The sequence below is a fragment of the Hyposmocoma kahamanoa genome, unplaced genomic scaffold, assembly GCF_003589595.1.
Source record: "Hyposmocoma kahamanoa isolate Upper Pololo Valley unplaced genomic scaffold, ASM358959v1 146, whole genome shotgun sequence".
NCBI classification, from domain to species: domain Eukaryota; kingdom Metazoa; phylum Arthropoda; class Insecta; order Lepidoptera; family Cosmopterigidae; genus Hyposmocoma; species Hyposmocoma kahamanoa.
This window is the reverse complement of record NW_020653521.1, coordinates 136,892-160,244: the sequence shown is the minus strand read 5'-3', so window position 1 is coordinate 160,244 and position 23,353 is coordinate 136,892. Positions and strand designations below refer to the sequence as shown.

General features: G+C 37.1%; 2 protein-coding genes across 2 annotated transcripts in view; both read right to left on the bottom strand.

The window, feature by feature from the left end:
• The window catches only part of LOC113240514 (RNA-binding protein Musashi homolog 2-like), a 237,854-nt gene extending 235,316 nt beyond the window's left edge, over nt 1-2,538 (bottom strand). Inside the window, exon 1 of the mRNA XM_026477845.1 lies at nt 2,409-2,538. Within this exon, the coding sequence (XP_026333630.1) occupies nt 2,409-2,476 (68 nt within the window). The 5' untranslated portion in view covers nt 2,477-2,538. The remainder of the gene's footprint in view (nt 1-2,408) is intronic.
• A 6,802-nt stretch (nt 2,539-9,340) lies between these two features.
• Nucleotides 9,341-18,179, bottom strand: LOC113240515. Its single transcript, XM_026477846.1, has 5 exons — nt 17,960-18,179; nt 17,121-17,252; nt 15,986-16,092; nt 12,902-12,989; nt 9,341-12,140 (listed from the first exon to the last, which is right to left on the bottom strand). Exons 1-5 carry the CDS (start codon nt 18,033-18,035, stop codon nt 12,052-12,054), a joined length of 492 nt encoding a protein of 163 aa, XP_026333631.1. The 5' UTR covers nt 18,036-18,179; the 3' UTR covers nt 9,341-12,051.
• Between the last annotated feature and the right edge of the window lie 5,174 nt (nt 18,180-23,353).

The following is a 23,353-nucleotide window of genomic DNA, read 5'->3' as shown; positions in this document are numbered from 1 at the left end:
AGCGTCTGGCACGGTATGCAAGAAGACGTCGGTTCGAATCCGACCGATCGAAGGAATTTTTTCTGAGTGTTCGATCTTTGTATTAATAATTATAACAAACTAGTGGAGTAATTTCACAAAAAATAATTGAATATCAATTAAAAAAACTTCATTTACATTATTATTACTAATTAATCTGTTAGGTTGATTTCATTATGATGTTTGCCTTCATGTTGCAAGGAATGTAAATACATTTTATATTATATTCGAATGTATTTTCTCAATTGAATGCAAGTGCCTGCCGCTTGTCCCGGCAAAATGTTTTTCTTTGCCGGTATAATATTACTACAAAGCATTCCGTTTACAATATTTAATATAAATTCTGCGTTTACTGTACACATATTCTGTTTGCTCCAATTCATATTTCAACGTCTCTTGACTGTTTTATCAGTACATCAAACAATAGTAGCATGAGAGCTCCTTGTGAAAGAGCTCACCCAGGGAAGTACTTGCCACCTTACTTATTTCTGCCGACAAGCGATAATGTGCGTTTTGGTTTTGAAGGGTAAGGAGACTGGTGAAATTACAGACACATGGGACTTATCGAAGAGATTTAAAGATCTGACTGGCGCTGCAACTGCTATGGACAGGCGTGTCGATTCCACCTGGCGCATGACTTGTCCCGCCACTTCGTATGATAAAGAAAAAAGTGCTTTTTAAGGTTATTTATAATATCAAGTGACGTAACGTGACGTGGTGATAAGCTACACGCTAACAGTTACAGTGCCACTCAGAGCTTTAATTCGCAAAGATTGAGGGGCTAAAGTTGACTAGTCTCATGTGCCTGAAATTTCACCATTACGAAATGTAATATTTTTGTAATTGCAAGAGCAAAACGTGACGGTTATTCTTACTTCGCAGTGTTTAATATCCTTTCTTTACACACTTTGATTACGCAAATCTTAGTTATTGGCTGAAAAGCGTTAAGTTTTTTAACAAATATGCATACTCATGGACGTGGAAATACTGGCCACAGGCCACATAAAAATTTTATAACGATTAATCGAATTCAAAAAAGATCAAAGTAGTCCTTTTTTAAAATATATAGAAGTAGATAATATTCAACTTTATGACTTTATATTATTATTATATTTATTTATATATATATTGAGCTACAACTTCATTCAACTTTATTTAAGTCCATGAGTGTATGTTCTTCATTACTGACAAATGACAGGCGTTTTTTAAACATTACGGTATTTAAAAAAAATACAATAGGAATATAAAGAAAGGGTATGTCAAAATGACCGAAATGGAAAATTGTACCGTCCTTTTCTAATAAGGAGAGAGCGGAAAGGACAGCAACACCATCAGTCTGGTTTTGTGTTATTGTTATAATAAACAAGCGATAGTCAGGTTTGAAACATTTAAAAATTTGTTGAGATTAACGTCATTACAAAAGCAATCAAAATTGTATTCGCATTTTAAAATTAAAATATAGTAAAGGGTGGCAACATTTTTACACCAATTAAAAATGATTTTTTGTTTGTATTTATGTTTCCCACTGAAAAACTTTGTATCCGGGTAAATAAATAAAAAAAAATCAAATATGACTCGTTGATCTCAGAGGAATGTGCTTTCCGAAAGAGCGGTAGTCAAAAAGGTAACAAATTCAAGGAGGCCTTGGCCAGTGGAACAATGGGACAAAACATGGCTACTACGAGAAGTAATCAAGCGTAATTGTGCTAGCCTACAAACATATTGAGTTCTAGCTTCAGTTTAAAGGCAATGAGTGCTATTTCTTTGATAATAATGGAATGTTACTGCAAAATATTCTCATTGAGAAGGCAATAATGAGAAGTTTCCAGTTGCTGTGTACACAGGAAACGCAGCAGTTTGTTTACGCCAGCGACAGCGAATTCCACCTACCCTTTGATCGGCTCCGATCAACTAATTATAGCCCATCTGATCACAGTCAACTCCAGTCTGGACAACACAACTAGAACTAACCAGGTATTTAGACCAGTTTTACGGGAAAATCCAGCAAAGAGCTCACAGATGGGCGATCATGAGTTTATTATTGAGCTTACTCAGTGGCTCCGTGGAACGTTTAAACACTGCAAATCACTGTGTATGAGCAAAAAAACGCGTTGTACTCGTATTGACGTTTCGAGCCGTGGAGCGTCCGCCAGACGCGCGGTGTCCATGTCGCCGCTATTCAAGGAACTCGAATACTATCATTTCGCACTCCCGTCGTCGCAGGTTTGAGGATCAGGTCGATAACACAAAGCACTTACGAATGCACTATACGGGTGGCATGTACGGATTGGACTTTATGAAAGCAAAAGACGCGTTGTAGTGATCGGTAATGACGGTGTTTTCACACAAAACTTGAAGGTTAGGAGTCGGGGACGAGGCTCGTCGCTCACCTGAGCCGAACGGGCGGCGGGATGTTGAAAGCCGGGAACAGTTTCGCGTTGGGACTCTCGAACAGCATCGCGATTGTGTTTTCACCGCACGCGCATCGTGTAACCGTCCACGCGGTGTAGCGGCCGGCCGAGCACTAGCGCTGGTGCCGCGAGTGCCGCGCGCCGCCCCCTCCCCGCCCGCGCTCGCAACCCTCGCCGCAGCCCCGTGACGTCACCGCGCTAGTTCCGTCCTGTCAACCCGGCTCGCCCTCTCTATCGCACATTATAACAACTGCAAGGGACAGCAACAACGAAGGCAGCGACACTCGACTACGCCAGTTCAGCCCCCTTTGTATTGTGCAGACCGACAAAGTTATGTTCCGTAGCGACAAACATAGGAACTAAAAGGTGTTTGAATAATTTTCACCCCTCTCTTCGACCCGGTTCCTCGTCCCTCGTCTGTACAAACGCTACAACTCACTTTCGAGGATAATTTTGTCGTGTCGTAGGGCTTCGGTCGCGGTCCGGTTAAACCAGAGCGTTAAGCGCCTTGTGCGGCGAGAAGAATAAATAGGGAATAAAATACATTTTGCCACACTAGATTTATCGAAGTATTCTACCTCGCCTTTGTCTACGTGTACTTAAATTATTAAAAACAATGTTGATTGTAGAATTTTGTATAAAAACTTTGAAAATGAGTACCATATCGTCTAGGATAGTGCAATTACGCGTAACTAGTACTTATTTCATTATGTACCATTTGACTATAAGTTTCCATTTTGGTAATTTAGTCGCCAAATCAAGTCCGCGTAACTGTAGCGGCAACCAAATTAGCGTGATTTACGGGAATCTATTGTTATCAGTCCGTAGACAACATAGATTAATGCGTACTGTGCTAAAATCAAAGTTGTAACCATGGAAATAACAAAGTAATATTAACGTTAAATCTCTCTCCTGTCAAATTTGGTTTGGTGTAGATACACGTTTTTTACCAAAACTGCATATACGCGGATATATCTCATTCAGATATTGATGATAAAATTTAATTTTCAAATTGAAAAAAGAATGATTCTTAAATGTTAAACAGATAAAGAAATCCAATTTATTTCTCTAAGCATTCGTTTCTTTTTTTATTAAACAATCAGTCATTGTGTGCGAGTGCACAACTCGTACGACATAAAATATTTTATTCATTGAACAGCAGAGGAAGGCAACCTGCGAATCATAAAAACCAACGTAGATGTTTTGGTAGCGGTTGATACTGTGTCGCTCGAACATTCGTAGGTACCTACGTGGTTCTATTGCACTTGTTCACCACACGACGTAATTTAGAGAGAGTTTATATCCAATGACAAGCAAGAAGCTAGGGATTGCAATCGACAAAACATTCTAGCGACTATCGACTAAATGTTGGTTAGGGTTATGCAATAAATCTAACTGCTGGGCGCAGGTTCATTTCAATTGTATTTTTTTGTAAAATCACACATATTTCAAATGCATTTAGAAGTATGTACACTTAGAATAATAACCCATAGAAACCTAGTCCACACACGCTAAGTGAGGCAAATTGAAGCGCTCCCAATGGGCCTACACGAGCGAGCGGGCCGTCAGTGCTCAAGGCCAACTTGCACCGCGAACAGCTCGAGAATTTTAGCTAAAAATGACGAAATGTGCGGTAAATGAGTGTAAAAATACGTCAGACAAACATAAAATAGATACTAACATCACATTCCACAAGGAAGTAACGCGTTTCAACTTGTATTTTTATATAAATATTCACTAAAACCGAAAATTAACCTACTACTAAAACTAGCCTACATGAATTTGATTTTTGCCTCACTTGTGACAGTTCGTTTGATATGAAACTATTATTCTATGCGTTATTATTCTAAGTATGTACATTAAAAATACAAAGAGGAGACATATTTTACAGCTTTTCATTTTCATTCAATATAAGTAATCAAATTCGCTTGTTCTTGTTACAATGTATATGAATATGATTTCGATACTAATAGGTCCTAGCTGTCAAAATAACAATGAAGAAGTCAAGAGCAGATTAGTAATCATTGGAACATCGTAACATTGGTAATTCAGACATTTTTGTAAACTACCATCTTTCAAACTGTCGATAACAACTCATGTCTCATGATTTGTCACGTACTAATAAAATTTTTATGAAAACTGGCAACACTGCAAATGTAATTTTACTCCAGATTCGCTCTGGACCGTTTGGAGGGAAAAGCATCGTTTTTATTTTGACTTTCAATTATTTTGTGAAATCTAGTTTAAAGTGGAATAGGATAGTGCTATTGTGCCTTAATCGAAGATTAAAAGCGAAATTATACGAATCTCGAACTAAAATACCCGCATCGGCCCGTTTTAAGGAATCCCGAGTCAATCCAAACACGCCGCTTCAAATTGCCTATCCTCTTTGTGGCGGCCATAGTTACAGAAACATAATTAAACTTCATGCTTAGGTTGATGGCTTTGCCAAAGCCTTAATAAATAAAAAAAAAATTTTACTCCATCTTCAAAAAAGACAGGCTATAATAGTTAGTCTTCTTCGCTTCGATGCTTTTTTAAATTCATTACTTGTTACAATGTTACAAACAACGTCGATCACATTTTCATTATTTTTCATAATAATGATTTTTAAAATAAACATCAACTGGCGGCAAGCGACACTTTCCTGCCTATAATAGTTGCTGTGTCACTTTCAGAGCTTTAATTCGCAAACATCTGAGGGGCGCTACCAAAGTTGACAAGTCCCATGTGTAACGCTCACATGAATGCTTGACGGCAAATATAGGAATGAATGTATAATACATACAAAATAAATTACTTGAGAAAAACAAATAATAATTAAGGTTTTTAGTTTAGGTTTTGAATCAATTACAATTCCGTTATTTCACTTTGTTACGATCGTAATGCGACGAATTTAGCAAACGACCAATAGAAAATTTCATTGCACAATATTATTTGCACATTTCGGACAAGGCTGACTCACAGGCTCATGGGTTCATGTCCTGACACTAGCACCTGCAAATCGTTGCTTATTTTTAACTTTTGTTTTTCACCGACTTAAAAAAAGGAGGCGGTACTCAATTCGATTGTATTTTTTTTCTTGCATATGTTACGCAATCTGTGAACCGATTTTCATGATTCTTTTTTTTGTCGGAAAGAGGGTATCTCAGCATTGGTCCCATTTAAATTTGAAGAAATTATTCCACCTCTAAGGGTGACAAATTGGGGGATGAATGACTTTTGGGTCGGTTTTTTTAGTACTCTGTACTGAGATTATATAATATATTATATTCGAACCAACGTTTTGCAGCAAACGGTATGCCAACTAAGCCACGGAACGAACTAGCGAACCTTATGAATTTTTCTATGTGCGTTTAATTCCCAGCAGTTTCATGTACTCCGTCTCATGTGGAACAATGGTGACTTTAACATGTCCATAATCATTCCCATTAGTTCCACGTAATTTTAAACTTTTTAAATTGAAAAGTCATATTATAACATTATAAACTACGTGTTAGATAAAGATGTATGGAAAGACAACGTGAGTCTAGATTCCACACAAGTATGATTCAAAATTTATTCTATAGCATTTAAGTTTATTTGAAAAGAGCAATCCCTAGAGTTTGTTGATCGTTCTTCTCAGTGAGGTCCGCGTAGTGAACGAGCAGTAGCTTAAAAATGACGTTTTCAAGTGTAAAAATTTTATCTATTGAATAAATCATTATTCGACTTCGACTTTGACTTTGAAGCTATTTTTACACCTGACTTTTCTTCTTAATCAGATGATTAGAAGATGGGGTTACCCATTTCCAGCATGGACAAATATTTGAAAGAGTCTGTAAATGCAGAACATGTAATAACAAAACACAGTTTTATTTTTACTTCTTTATTCATATGAAAATATTATCGACTCCCGTGCAGAATTTGAAACCTAGATATTGTTGCAGACCTTTGTTTTTGGTTTTTAAGTACTTTTTTGCCGTAGCGGTCTATCTGTGAGAAATCTATTTCTTCACATAGAAGAATTTTTTTAGTGCTCAATCTTGTGTTAATAATTATAAGAATCTAGTGGAGTAATTTCACAAAAATAATTGACCATCATGGTGGCCAAACATCGTGACAATCAATAAAAGCTAGGAAACGAAAACTATTATTTATTATTCTTAATCGCGTATATTTGTTTTTTCAAACAAACCGACGTTTTGGGCCCTTTAGATGCCCCTTGGTCACGGTTGAATTGATGGGACCTGTAAAGGGCCCGAAACGTTGGTTTGTTTGAAAAAACAAATATACGCCATTTAAATCCGGCAAAATAGTTTCATTTCCTATGTGTAACAGTCGCGAAAACATAAGAACTCGATACAATAAAAACTAATTTGTTTTTATTGTTTTCAGATGGTAGACGTTCAAGTTGGGTCCTATTTTTGTTACTTATTAATTTGTACTGTTACTTAATTATTCTGATGTTTACATCCGTGTACAAGGCGAGCGGAGTCGCGAACACTTGCTAGCTATAACAACAGTTTTCAGTTGCGGTTTCTTTTGCGAATTTTCCCTAAATTCAAATTCAATCAGGTATTACACAATCGCACGATTTCTTTTGCAATAGTCAATTTGTCAACGGTCAAGCGACAGGCGCAGGCGCCGATCCGCTTTCGCCGAAATCGACAATCGGCCAAAAAACACGAATCGGACGATTGAACAACGACTACCTTTACAACACGGTCGGTGTGAAATAGTTTTAGTGGCCTGTGTACCATAGTGGCAGCTTTGCCACCTTAGCGACTTTGTCAGTAGATTATACGACATTTTAACAATTTCTATTTAGCGACAAAAAGTAATTGCGGTTTTTTGGTGCCCTTTCATGAAGTTTTTTTCTTTGTAACATTTGGTTACAGAATCTCTCCTTTTGTCCGGTATCAACAGTCAACTGGTAATTTGTCCCTCAAAAAAAAAAGAAACCTTCGTGAAATGACTTACGTCTCCCAATAAACTATCAATCTGATGTACTAGTAGGTTCCCAAACATTTTTGCTCGCCGCAAATCACAAGTGAAACAATTATATATTACCTATGTAGTTTAGTTTATATAGTTAATACAGGTTCTTTTCAAATGCCGTGTGCACTCCCTGGATATTATGTAGGATATTCCGGGGCTCCTACCGCCTCCTCAGTACTCTAGTAAAGGCGGTTGGGACCACTTTGAGAAAGTATGTTCTATTACATGAAAGCCCAACTAAATAACACTAGTCAAAGATGATCGTAATGTAGACGTAGTCTAGCGATAAAGTGTTAGTCAACCAAAACAAGGACCGTTTTGGTTTATATTAAAACCGTGACCGAAATTTGACAAACCTTAAACTTACCGTTACCGTTGGAGCTATGACCTGGTGAAGGTCGCGGAGAGAGACCATTGTCGGGTGCAATCGCGTCCGCGTCTCTCATTCCCGCTTGACGGTGGTCGATTTTTTCTTGAAATCGCCATTTAGTCAGATCTATTCTTAAAAAACTAGATTCAGCCGATCCGCCGTTCATAAGTTATTATGTTTTAGAACAGTAAAACTTTTACTGTCCATCCTGGAGCATGAGCTCTGTCATCAGGGAGGAGAGATGGTACTTGAATTTAGATTCAACGGCTTAGCGGGGGTCAACCGTTAGTTGTGTTATGTACAATGGGAAGTGAGCGTGCCAACCGCTCCGATACCTTTCTGGAAAATAAACCCGAGGCTAGCCTTTTGAAAACCGGGTGAAGTCCGTAACAACGGTCTGTGACAACCCTGTCCACGGCCTGACTTGGGATCCCTGAGCTAGCACAGACTGCAGTGCCCTTACCGCATAACCCAGAGGTGGATAGGGAGGGATACTATAATAAAAACTTAAGCTGAAACATATGGTACTGTTCTGGAATAAGCTTATTCCGGGCGGCACCATTTTTCAACCTCGACAACCACAGCTCCTAGCTTAGATCCGATTGCATCCAGAAAAAGTCGTAAATTAGTCAATTGCTGTTGTAAAATTTGCTGTTGGTTCTGGAGATCAGGGAATAGTGCCGCTGGCAGCGTGGGCAGTACAACACTGAATATGACTCTCAAAATCCGCCAGTTCATTTCCATTCTCTGTGTTGCTATGTATTACTACTTATCATATACATTGCAACTTTTTTATTTTAAAAAATTGACCTCAAAAGTTTGTGGAATTACATCTCTTTGCCAAATTTCATTGAAATCGGTTAACTGAAAGGGAGTGCCATTCAATAAATTAGATTCATCTCCTAATTTACCACGCTTAGAGTAATAAGTATTCTTTAAATTTCAATGGGACCACTACTGGGGTACCCCCTTTCCAACAAAAAAGCCGGTCGGTATAAGACAAATTCTCGACTCCACAGACTCGTGATATTCGCTATTCGACCGACTCGGGAATAGGGCAGATTCTTGAATTCGACAGATTAGCTATACGGTAGAAAAACTACACTCTGTGCACAAAAGTCAGAATTTTACAACATAGGACACTTGAAAACTATCCATTTAGGAGACGCCGCCAAAGCCCTCCAGGCCACGTACAATTAGGCAGTACCATTGTTGGTACAATTGAATCATCAAAATTAGTTCACACATACCTAAATAACGTTTTTTTGTGTGTATGTTACACACAGAAAAACACAGTCGAATGGAGAACCTCCGCCTTTTTATGACGCCGGTTAAAAAAAAAACACATTTTGTACTGTTACGCTACGTACGAATGTAAACATATTTGAGGCCAAGATTTTTTACAGTGACATCCATAGATTTAGTAGTGACATCGGCCTTAGAGCAAAATGCCATAATATATTTCACGCCTTCAGAGGGATTATGAAATAATAAAACAATATAACGTATTATTTTTAATTCCATATATCACTATATATAGTAATTATTAATTTACAAGAGCATTGAAAACAAACACCGTCGTATATTAAAGTTTACACATTGTCGAAAATTTGCTCGACCACGAGGAACAGAAAGAGTATAAAAGTTTCAATTATAATGCGTTGGCCAAAAAGTCCGTGCGGTTTTTGCCACTAGCTAATTTTGAACTAAAAAATAACAATTTTTCTTTTAAAATGTTATATTGTCTATTGGTCATTTTAAAAATAATAGTTCAGCGCGCATTTTAAAATAGGCGGGAAGTTTGTATTTCATGATAATCGTAAATGTTTTTGATCATGATAACGCCAACAACACTACAAATATAAAAAGCCGTTAGAAACTATTGCAATTAGATTGGGGTGTGTTAGTCTTATCCACTATATTCGCCCGATACAAGTTCAGGTTTTCTCTTGTTTCGATATTTATTTGAAAGGACGTGAATTTGCTAACGAAGAGATAATCAAACGACACTTTAAGCTGTATTTTATAAGTAAAGAACGGATTTTTTTAATTAAAAGTGGATTATTATTATAGGTCAACATAGGCCATGTTGATCTATAATATATTATTATTATATATTTGGAATAAGAGGAACAAAAATAAAATCTTATTAGAATTTTGTAGTACATTAAAGTAGCCTTTGTTTATCAACGTTTCATGTTTTAACAATCTTTACGCTAAATTCAAAACTCATGATGCATTTGTCGAAAGCTTGCAAATTGCGTCGTGTTTTTCATAAACATAGTGTCTTAGACTATTTTCCATCCTCTAAGCAGTGTTCTCAACATTTCGCAACTGTCAAATTTGTTTTTTCCGCCATTTGGATTTGGAGCATCGTAGCGACATCTCTTTACAATCGTTCAAACTAATTTGCTTGTCTGTTTTATCGATTGAGAGACTATAGTGATAAAACTCTTTTATATTAGAAGTTAAGGCTTCATTAAAGTCCCTCTTCACCGCCTAACCTTTCTTGATAAAAAATTTTTTTTTTAATAATCTTCATTTGTATTTTGAAATCGCACGGCCTTTTTGACCAAGCTAACAGTTAACACGCTAATACTTAGTCGTGTTAGGTACACAAGCCGTAGGCGGGGATATTGCGTCAGTAAGTTCAATCTACTGACTGAAATATCGCTCCCTATGTACTTGTTACCTGCGGGTAACATCGCAAGCGGACTATATGTAGTGGACACACAGTTAGTAGTCATGCATATGACCGCTATGTTACCGTTAACGTGATTAATTAGAAGCGAGGAATGTTATTTTGTTTACAAAGAGAAAATATTAAAGAAACAATCTTCTGATCAGTCACCATTGCAGATATTAGTCGTAATTATGACCTCTACAGACTAGAATACAAACAATTATAAAATGAGAAAGGTATTAACCCTTGTTTTGCTTAGCAGTCAATTTCAAGATGTAATTGGTGGAGTCTCAAAACTGGTTATAAACTGTAGAACTACGAACCCTAATTAATAGAAGTGTCGCAATAAGATAAATAAAATTTACGGGAAGCTGACTAAATAAATTAAATACAAAATAACGTACGAAATAAAACTAATACAGCGTTTCTGACATATTGTATTACTTTCAAATTTTTTTCAATGCTTGCTGTTTGGCGATCTTGCGATCTCAGGCTACAGACATGAATAACCAATGGTAGGCAATACATATTTTAGAGTCTATGTTATGTGTTGCACTTTTAGGAGTCTGTACTGATTTACGTTCCGTTACACGCATAATAATTAACATTATGACATATTTTGTCAGTTTCCCAAAAACTGGAATTACGTCACTTTATTATTGAAATTAAATTGCGAAAAAACACGGTTGTAATTTTAAAAAAAGAACACCAATAGTTGCTAATGTTTCAAAATACAAACGAACTTACAGTTAAGTCAGATCGTGGAAATTCGGAAACCACGAACATATCCGAACGCTGTTGCCGCTAACTGATGTATATTTAAGATAAGAATAAACTTGGTTTTTTATTAACTTTGTCAATGACTTTATCGTTAGATTAACAAAAAGTTTCTTTTTATTTATTGGCGGTGCTCATTTTAGGATTTCGGCAGAGTCAAATTTGTAAAAATAATATATAAAAAATATAGAGGACATCGCCAATATATATAATATATTTTTCAGTAATGAAGTTACCAATGCTGCAACAACGTTCGGAAATATTCGTAATTTCCGAGTGTTTCCGATGTCAACTGTTATATGTACACTCGATGCCCTAAGATAAAAGGCTAATACTCGACCAAATCAAAAAACACATGATGCGAATAAAGCTTCATACTTGACATTGTTTTTTAATTATATCGAGTTATTACCTATTAGACAGAAATTGTTTCGGACGGGTGTTGGACGAAGAACGGGAGTAGATCACTGTGAATAAAGGTGTTTAACAAACTTAACCTTTAACTTATGAGATGTAAAATTCACTTTGGTATGTTTTCCTTATATCATCACTAGTGAATGACGTTTTAAGAAACTTTTCAAACCAATTTCATCTTTAATTACATTAGACAAATACAAATTTTGACCAAACAGCTGGAATTCTTTTACACTTTACTGTTGAATGTGTAAGAAGGCCGTCAAAATGGTCGGTTCGGAAGTCACACGTATCTTAGAGCATCAACTGTACGTATAAAAACAAACTTTCGGACTCCTATGACTTTTGGCAGTACTTAAAAGCAAATGGTTGTTTGCATTCCGCAAGATGGAAAATGTTTATTTCCCGCAGCCGCCGCCTGCGCAGGCGGAACGCTTGGGCGGGCGATACGTCGACGTCGACGCGCCGCCACTCAAGGGCATGTAGTCTGCGGACAAACAGATTCGTATTGGACGACAGTGTTTCACAAATTATAAACAATAATAACTTTGATTTGTTATCATTATTAATAAAAAGATGGAACACAAAGTAATTATTCTAACTTTTTTTTAAAAAAAATCGACATCAAAAATTCGTGGAATAGATGTACTATTTGCCAAGTTTATATCGATTACCGGAAAGTACGCGAAATGTCGGATTCATCCCCTAGTTTGCCACCCTTAGAGGTGGAATATTTTCTTCAAATTTAAATGGGACCACTACTAAGGTACATTCTTTCCAACAGAAAATGAATCATCAAAATCGGTTCACAAATGGGGATTCACAATCGCGTAACTTACACACACACAAAAAAAGAAAAAATACTGTCGATTTGACAACCTTCTCCTTTTTTGAAATCGGCTGAAATTCCGCGATTTAGTTAGATCCGAATAGTTTCATTTCCTAAGTTTGAGGCGAAGTTGTCTTATTATTTTACTGTATTTGTTACCGACTTCAAAAAAAGAGGAGATTCTCAAATCGGCTGCATTTTTTTATTCCGGCATTTGTGAACCGATTTCGATGATTCTTTCTGTGTTGGAAAAAGGGTACCTCAGTAGTAGTCCCATATAAATTTGAAGAAAATATTCCACCTCTCAGGATGGCAAACTACGATTTCAATCAAACTGGGCAAATAGATGTAATTCCGCGAACTTTTAAGGTCGGTTTTTGTGATAAAAAAGTTATCTTGCGTAGTCCGTGGCCACTAACCGGCGTCGTCGGGCGTGCCGAGGCGGCGTCCGGCCGCTCCGTACTTCTCGATCCGCGCGATCGCCTCTCGCCGCTTCGCCTCCTCGCGCTTTAACCAACATCACACATTACTCTTAGCTTGTACGACTCTAAAAGGTACCACAACTCTTCACAAGTCGCTTATCTGCAACTTCTGCAACAATGAGAAGTTTTCGATTCAACGACAGTTCTCTACTTGTTCGGTAGATGGCGCTCGGATTAAAATATAGATTTTTTAATACTCCTAAAAAGTAGCTCTTCGTTTTGTAGATGAAAATATTTGCAGGTAAAGATTTTGACTAGATACAAATGGAGCTGAAATTGTAACTCTGCTCGATAGTATAGTATATTGTGTATTAAGGACGACGGTAAATAAGACATTACTAACTGAACATAGGGTGTATTAGACGCCCGAAGCCGGAGGCTAAGGGCTTTCATAACTCGAGTTTTGTATTTTTTTTACCATTCGTGATACATACAATGTTTTTCATCACATTTGCGAGGAAATAAATACAACGTTTATTTCTTGTATGAATAAATCTGCAGGCTTAGCATGAGCCCGAAAACAAAATTTGTCTCTTCTTCGATGACAGTTCCAAGAAGAGATAACTGTTGTCTTCGAGAGAAAATTGACATTCCGAAGAAGAGATAACTTTTGTCTTCGGGCTCATGCTAAACCTGCTTGTTCCCAACACTACAATCATGGATGACGGTTTTTTTTAATCTATTCTTCCATAGATAATACAACTCGAACTAAAATGTTGTAAAAAACAAAGACACATATAGGGTCGTATTCCAGAACTGTACTCAATGCTCAAGTCAGGATTTGAGCAGACTTGAGTATGATTTCAAGCACTGGAAATACGACCCTAATGGCAAGGACTTGAGTATGATTTTCAGTGCTCACTGCAATACTCAAGTCCTGACTTGAGTATTGAGTAGAGTTCTGGAATACGACCCTAAGCCATGATGGATTGTAAAAAAAAATAAACAAAATTTTTATACAGAAAATAATTAAAATCAATTATAAACACCAACCCCAACTCCGCTCTCCGTGTCATAGGGGACAGGGATGACTGCCCCTATATTAGGCATTGCTGCGGGTTACATGCTCCCAAGCATGTAATCAGATTTTAATTTAAGTTCAATTTTAATTTTAATTTTATTTCAATATTAATTTTATTTCAATTTTAATTTATTTTCAATTTTAATTTAACTTCAATTTTCATTTAAATTCAATTTTAATTTCATTTTAATTTAAATTCAATTTTAATTTTTAATTTTTAATTTTAAGTTTTACTAACTTTAGATTAAGTTCACATGTATGTACTAACAAGTGAGTCTATTGTTACTCGAAATAAAAAGTTATTATTATTATTATTATTATTTATAAAACATTCTTATTAATAAGTATTTATGTAGTACTTGGCTGAATTGCAATGAAATTTGTAAATGTTTTCATTTTGAATGGTTACTTAAATTCATTCCTTGCTTGAACGTGAACCTGACCTATGTAAGGAAGCATGTCGTTCTACAAATAAAAAAAGCCTCACCGACCTGGGAAGAAAAAACTCGAGGGTCTTAATTAAGGCATTAGAGTCAAGTGAACCACCATGCAACCACGCTATTTACGAGCAAGAGTAATAAAATCTATATTATTTTGCCATAAGCGTACTTTCGTCTCCATGTTTTTAACTTACAGAAGTCCCTGGCGATGCTCATTCAATCTTGGGAATGACACGCCGCTTAATCATATTTGTATTGCAAAAACGAGCGATTCGTTCTGTGTACGGTCTAGGCTCTCGAGTTTCTCTCAGGGAGAAGTTTAAGGAGACTGGTATCATGACTGTGGCATCACAGTACATTTACTCAAAATATTTAAGTCTGCCCGTAAAAATATACATTATTTCAGAAAGAAACAAGATATCCATAATATTAACCTTAAAGATAAGTTTTGCATTCATAGTACCACGATTTCGTTTAACCAAGTTAAACGACTCTTTTATGAGGAACTGTATACATTTTTACAATAAGATTCCGGAGCATATATTAAGATTATCATTTCCTAAGCTTAAAAACTACATTAAAAATATTTTAATTGAAAAGTCTTATTACAAAATTGAAGACTACGTGTTAGATAAATATGTATGGAAGACGACATGGCTCTACATGCCACACAAATTTGATTCAAAGTATATTCCATAGCATTTAAGTTTATTTGAAAAGAGCAATCCCTAAAGTTTCTTGCTCGTTCTTCTTAGTGAGGTCAGCGTAGTGAACGAGCAGTAGCTTAAATGTGACGTTTTCAAGTGTAAATTTATTTTACCTATGGAATAAATGATTCTTTGACTGACTTTACCGCTATTGCTAAACTCACCCCTGCCGTCGAACGAACGCTTGGAAAGAGTTAAATGTTTTATACATTTAACTCTTGTTTTATACATTCAACTAAGTACTGGTACAAACACTGAAGTAACTAGGACGTTGAAATTACATTATCATACGCCAAACACGAGAAACATTCCGAAAATAGTAACCATGCCATCTAGCGAACACTTAACATAACAAATCCATAAGAAAACTTCTCATTTACTTCTTGCAATGTGCGAAAAAAGAGAAAAGTTCTTTGTCTTTCATATATAACTTATATATAAACCTTATTATTTAACTGTCTGGCCGAACGGTTACCATGCCGGACTGCCACGCAGAAGTAACTGGTTCGATTCCCTGGGCGGTAGAAAAATTTGTATGGCCTACATTTATTTCTCTCGTGAGTTTGGGTGCAATTTGTGGTTGTCTATATGTATGTCTATGGTACCAGCGACTCAGGGTTTCCCTAGTGCGGGGCTATGTTGAGTGTGGGCGTAATTTAAAAAAATCCCTCTTAACCTTAAGGTGAGTCGGGTAAGATCGAGATCTTCAAGAATTGTCTTAAATTTAAATTCCCCCTAATTCACTTACATATTTTAACGTTATGACAAACGTTTGTCAAAACGAAGGTCCGTCTATTTCTCAGCCCATAAATACTAATATACATAATAGTGAAAATAATTCTTGGGTCCGTACCTGCTTCTGGGCTTCTTTGGCTCTTTCAGAGGCCGATTCGAGCGTTTCTTGTTGCCGCATGCGCGCGCGCTGTATCGCCTCTAGCCGCGACAATACTGTGTCGGGGTCTACGACAAAAGTAACGACGTCAAATCATTATCATATTTAGTCCCTTTTAATTGACATAACTTTACTGCAGTTAATTTGTCAGATTGAGTACCAGGTCGTAAGCAATCGGGAAAACTCGGAAACCACGAATATTTCCGAATGCTGTTACGGCGTCTACAAATTATTGTGTTATTAATGTACGACAATTAAGTACGAACCTTTAATCTAGTGTTTAAGTCATTGACAGCGTAAATAAAGTTTTATTTATATATCACAAATGAAAAGGGTTTAAAACAGTTGACTTATTGGCTTTGTCGTTAGATTAAGCGATATTTTGACAACAAAAGCAGCACTTATTTCAATTTAGCTACAAAAAAATTCAACGGCTTATTGGTGGCAACCGTTAGTTGTGCGATGCGCAACGGGAACTGAGCGTGCCAACAACTCCAGTATCTTTCTGGAAAATAGGTAAGGTACTGTACGTGCACCTGGGATTGCTCAGCACAGGCACTATCATTTTGAACACTCGATGAAATCCGTGACAACCCTGTCCATTGGCTGATCTGGGGTCAGGACCTGAACATACAAGATCCCGTTGCGGGCTGGCTTGCGCAGGTTATAGCACTATAACTTCCCGTATAACCAAGACGTTCGTATGGAGGAGCATTATAATCAAAAGTAAAGTAGGATTACATACTCCTGGACACATAATGCGAGCCACCTCGCATTTTTGTCGTAAAGGGCTAGAATACACAAATAGTGTTATCGTCAAAGAAAGTCTTCTAGTCTCAAAATTGCATAATAGTTTTTATGGAAAATTTGGCACTTAATAGTGAAAATGCGTAGTGGCTCGAATTGTGTCCAGAAGTGCATGTGCCTGACCGTTTTTTAAGACTATTTTTTTATAATACCAAGTGTAGAGATGTACAAGTTGCAGTGGCACTCGGAGTTTTGAATAAAAAAGACATGGCTGTAGTTTCACCTGGACAACTACCCTTAAAGACCCGACACAAATAGCTATGTTACTATCCAACTTTGTCAACAGAACCTTTGTGATATGCAGCGTCCTCCTGGGCTTCCTTCCAGCGGTAGTAGCGTGGTTTCATCTTGTGCAAGATGAACAACAGTAAACCCGTTGTGGCAAGTATCATCCATCCATATGATGCCAAGAAGTGCAGTACTGAAAAATATACATTTACTACTATAACAATATACTTTCCTGTTATCCTGATGGAGTGCGAATGAAATGATTCTCTTACATTTGATGTAGCTGCGATGTGTATCCAATTTAGACAAGTTGGTGGATGCAACAGCGTCTTGGCCTTTCGTCTATCAAGGGAAGCCAAGACGCTACATAGATTGGCAGAGAGAGGCTTGAAGTTAAGGCAACTATAACCTGCTTCAATTCTCTCTACTTTATTATAAAATTATATGTAAAGAGCGGCGTAGTGGCATTTTGTGACAAAGCTCTTTAAGTAAAGAAAAAAAATTTGACATTATCAATTAATGACACGACACATACTAAAATACAAGCCAATTTTAATTTTTTAAATAACCAGTGGTAACACGCAGCTGAACCAAAGTGCCAGTTATTTCTAAAGTTATCGATAGCCAGTTCCAATCCATTTTAGACGAAAAGTAAACAAACTGGTTTGATTACAATTCTAAAGCAATCACTCAATAAATCGACAAGTATCCACCTTGTGGCAGGTTTCTCTTGCTTGCTGAGGGACGATATACCTAATCTAATTAAGGTTACGCTCGTGTCATTGGTTGAATAACAATTATTGATTGAATAAATTATTTATTGCCCAGTTCTCCGAAAAAAGCACAAAAGCCTGTTTCTTACTTTGGTAACTAAACAAAACAATGTTTAGGAGTACGTACCAAAAGTTAGAGGCTCCATGATAGCGCGAGTAGCCGAAGAATCTTCTTCCGCGATTATTTCCTCAATATCTTCCATTCGCAGCGGAATAACGTTTAATTAATACAAAAACCACACAATAAACGATAACAAGCTTCCGTTTGCGAAATCGTCAGCCCACTCTCGACTGGACGGATATTGGCGCTTTAAATACAAACGCAGACCATAATTCACGATATTGGATTGCAAACAAATTACTTTTACGTTTTAATTTCCCGTCTTCTTATTTTCTAGAATTTTGTTGTGAATTTCTCGACTGACGTGTTCTAATGTAAATGCGCTTGTTTTGTTCGAAATTTGTGCACATCAAAACTTTAATAAATTACACTACCATAAATTCTCAATGTTTTCCCATTCTTTATTATTTTTCAGCTGGTGGTGCAATTTGTCTATTGAGGAATAGAACTGTATTAAACTGACACCTGTCAGAAGTTTTTTTTAAATTTATCGGTTATGGCAACAAGGAGTTCAAACTAAACTAGTTTATGAATAAATGATAAAAAATTACTTATGGAAAGATTTAATAAGAAAAAAGTGCTTCTAAGCCAAATAACATAACTTTGTAACTTAACTAATGTCAGAAGTATATTTTGGATACATACGAACAAGGAAAAAAACATGAAGAGGCGGAAAATGAAAGGTTTTTATAGTTACAGTTTTTACACAAATTATTTTTTATTGTAATAATACATTTTTTATGTTTCTTAATTATTTGTTACCTGTTTAAGCTATTGCATCCATAGCCAATGCTCAATAAGCACTCATTAAACAAAGAAATAAATAACTTGAAGACGTAGCAGAAGAGTATAGTAGAACCTGTGCCTACCCAAATATTAAGGATGTAAACAATAATATTTATACCTGTAATTATAACATTTTTTATAAACAAAAGTTCGTGAAATTACATCTATTTGCCAAGTTTTATACAGGAAAGTGCGCGAAACCGTATTCATCCCCTAATTTGCCACCCTTAGTGGTCGGACGTTTTCTTCAAATTAAATGGGGCCAATATTGATGTACCCTCTTTTCACGATTTAAAGAATCATTTAAATCGGTTCACAAATCGCGGTGTAATCGCGTAACATACATACAAAAAAAATACAGTCGAAATGAGAACCTCCTTCTATTTTTCGAAGTCGGTTAAAAAAGATTTCACAATCTCTAGAATGGCTCCATCGTTTTCGATCAGTAACTTTTAATCTTTGATAGGTGTCAACGTCAAATGTGCGAAATTAAAGGAAAAATATTGGTCAAACTCCCGGAAAAATATGTACTTTTCTGGAAAATATGATTTTTTCAAAATGGAAATTTTTCTATGATCAACACTAGACGTGACGGATTAAACAAGCGTGCTTTCACGACCTTGAAACTTCAAGGTCTTCAACTTCCTTTCAAGTAATTCGGTCTAAATGTAATATGAACTTGCGACTGCCTTAATTAATTTCACTAGATGGTTTTCTGTTGGTAATTGACCAAATTTATGAATGGCGAGACAAATGAAAATGTTACTGCTGACAAAATATGGTGAAATCTTATTAATCGGAAGAGGTTTACTTAATGACGGCCTCGTGTGAAATTTTTGTTATTTGTTTATTATTCCTCGGATTTCTAACTCTACAGAGTAGATACAGATACAGTGTAGATACAGAGTAGCCTCTGCATATTTGGATAGCATCTTAGGTGGGATAAACTGGAACACCTTCGTTCCTGAAAGCATGACCAACTTCAGGTTTTTATAAAGACAGCGCACTGTACATTTTTTGCATTATATATATTTTTGTATTATTCGTACTACATATCCGGCGATGTATGTAATTATTTGCTCACTATATTCGGACATTCGAGGCAACGGGCTGCAAAAATTATCGAAATTACAGATAGGTATTACTGATAATAGATACTACAAAACTGAAAAAAAAAATGTTTTTTATATTTTTTTTATTTTTTAATAGAATATTTTTATAATATTACTAAGGTCATAATAATTTTCGTCCCCTTGTTTTCAAAATCGATCAGAATCGAGAACAGGGGCCTTACTATAAACTCTTATTACAGTTCAGTATAGGTTCGTAACGACAAAAAAGCGGGATGGTGATATACAGGTCATGTCGCGCTGTCTCATTTTAGGTCCTAAACCGAATCATAATAAGAGTTCATAGTAAGACCCCTGTGTTGCCTAACTAACGTATACGGCCATACCACGAAACTGAATGCATTATACAAATGTGCGTTCGTTCGATATTCATGGCGTATTAACAAAGGATTATAAATGTATCGCAGCAAGTAAAAGCCGCAATATATTACAAACATGAGGCACTCGGTTGCATATTTGTTTTCTCGAAATTCATACAAAATAATTGGTTTTAAAGTGTTTTTTTGTGTTATTCATCTTCTGATTACATAATCTCAGTACAGAGTACTAAAAAAACCGACCTCAAAAGTACGTGGAATTACACCTATTTGCTAAGTTTTATTGAAATATCCGTAAATTCGCCACTATACAGGACTTGACATTGGAGATAATAAAAATCGGTTCTCACTACTCAAAGTATATGGAGAGAAAAACGCTTTGGATTGGAGAAATAGCAAAATCAACCATTAAAATAATTGCTCCTAAGTAAAATTTAGGCGCTATTTATAAAAATGAATCTTCATCATTCGTGAACAGCCACCCTTAGAGGTGGATGATTTTCTTCAAAATTAAATGGGACCACTATGGAAGTACCAACAAAAAAATAATCATGAAAATCGGTTGACAAATACCGGAGCTATCGCGTAACATACATACAAAAAAAAAAAGAAAAACATACAGTCGAATTGAGTACCTCCTCCTTTTTTGAAGTCGGTTAAAAATTACAATTATTTTTTGTCTGTATCTGTGTCAATTGGCTGTCTGTACAATTGTTCAAGTCATTGTAAGTTCAAGTCAGCTCCCGTCGGAGGTTCAGTCTGGACTACAATCGTCGTCTTTTGTCAAAAGAAAGGAAAGTGGGTCGTTGTCTTTTGTCCAAAACAAAGCCGGTCTAATTACAAAACTCCTGTCGGTCTAGTGAGTCTGTCTTCGTGGCCTGTAGTTGCTGGTCATCCATGGAGGCTGGACGCTGGTCATCCATGGAGGCTGGACGCGACACACACAATTCCGTCGCACACTCTTCGTGATATATCCTATAGAATACCAATAAGCAGGCAACTTTACGGCGCTGTCCAAGGCTTTGCAGTTTCGCGTCGATCGCCGAGTTAGATTTTCAATGCTTCTTCTTATCGTATCGATGACATACATTATACTATTGTGGCCCAGAACTCAGCCACGCCGACTGCGATTTTCAATTGAATCTAATATAGTCAGTTGGTACATCCACAGGTGAGAGCAGTACTCCAAGCACGATCGGACTTTTGCTTGGCACAAGAAGCGAATTGCCCTTTGCGTCGGTGTCAATCAGTCAATCTGTCAGTTTGGTCAGTTAATCAGTGACAGACTGTTGTCAGCGAAGCTTGTGATATGCGCTGAAGCCTCCGATGATGCACAAATTCACATCACATTCTTCGCATTTGTACGCAGTCCTTGTCGACACATTGTTTTTGGTGCAAGCCCAGCAACGCGTATACTTTGAACCAGTTGGCATCGGAAAGTGATTACTTTCAACGTGCTGCTGTCTTTGCACCAAAGACAAGTGAGTCATTGTCGGTTGTCGAGGTCGTGTCAGTTGAGGTTCGGTCAATAAGTCAATTTGTCGGACAAGTTTTAACAAGGTTTCAGCCAGAATTGTCCTGAAGCTCCGGTGGTTGTGCTTGTGTGTGGCACAATTAATATATATAATAAAGCAAATGAAGAGTGCCAAATTTAATAAATGTTTGAACTCTTTCTTGTACCTCACTCTATTACGGCTTCTTTCCATGGGGTGGGTTGTAAAAACCCTGTTATACTTGTCCTTGTTCCGACCAGGAGGTGATGATATGTGGAGATCATGCTAACTAAGTTAGCGTCCCTCCACAACATCACCGCCAAGTCGACAGTAGCTGGCCACTACTTCACCTTTTCTCATGTCCGATTTTGTCAAAGTCTTGAGTCCGTCAGAGTCGAACTCCCTAGTCAATCTTAAAGTCCCGTAAACGTCTGTTTTATTTTGCTTGAGACACCGCGCTTATATTGGACTATTATAAAAATTGTCCATTATTAGCGTGTGTTCCCGGTGACGAAGTGGCTCTACCAGGTCATAAACGATTTTCGCTGTCGTGTTACTCGGCCGCACATGAGTACATCCGAGACTGTCCTGCTGTCCTTGTCTGTCGTCGACCAGCCTGTCGTCCCGTGTCCTGTTGTCGTCAAGTGGTCTGTCCTGAGTGTCATGAGTCGTTTGAGTCCTGTTCGGTCCATCTTTGCCAGTGTATACCCGGACCGCCCACAAGTATCCTGTAGAAGATTCACAAAGCTCGTAAGTTTTCACGCCTACTCGAGCTGCTTTGGAAGAAATTTTCTACACGAAGCTTAATCGGTCATGCCATTTAAGGAGGCTTTCGTCCATAGCGATTTCTTTTCCAGGGGTATAGGTATAGACTGCAATTTTTTTGTTGAAATTGTCGATTATGGGTCTGATCTTGTTTATTTTAGTCCTGTTAGTCGTTGCGTCATTGTCGGTGAAATGGAGAAACATTTTTAGCTGAAAAAAATCTATTATAAGACATTATACGCCCAAAGTAAGGAGTTGTCCCATACCCATCAAAGGAGAAATAAAAACGCCACCATTTCATTTCGATCAGTTCTATGTTGTTTCGTCGTCGGGTCCTGACTTAACTTTGTAATTGTCTGGTCTGGTAGCGATTAGTCTCGGTCACTAAAACGTCCATAAATTCATCGTCGAACATTTTGTTAAAAATGTCTACGGAGGTCGTGTCACTAGTAACCGGGAAAGTTGGTCCAGGCGTACCAGTAAAACTTTCCCGTTTACTAATGAACGCCTGTCTGCCATTAGTCCAGTTAAAGTCAAAGCAAGTATCGGCAGCTACTTCTCGCACCGAAAGATCGTCAGCCTGTTCTGCCATCCGCAATATAGTTTCATGTCTGAGTCCGCGGGGTTGTCGGACGCCACACGAGAAGTATTTGCCGGTATTGGGACTAAGTTCATGTCGTCAATGTCTATGAAGTCCTCGTCGATATCTTTCAAGTCCTCGTCAATGTCGCTGTCATTGTCGTGCAAAACGTCGTCTAGCCAATTCGCAATTGTTGAGTTGAATTTCTCGTCGTAGACACCTGAAACAAAAAACAGCATGTATAAGAAATTTAACTTTGCTCCGAAAATTTACCTCTTATTTATTATATATTATACGGTGTTTTTTAATGGGGCAGCACGCCGAAATCC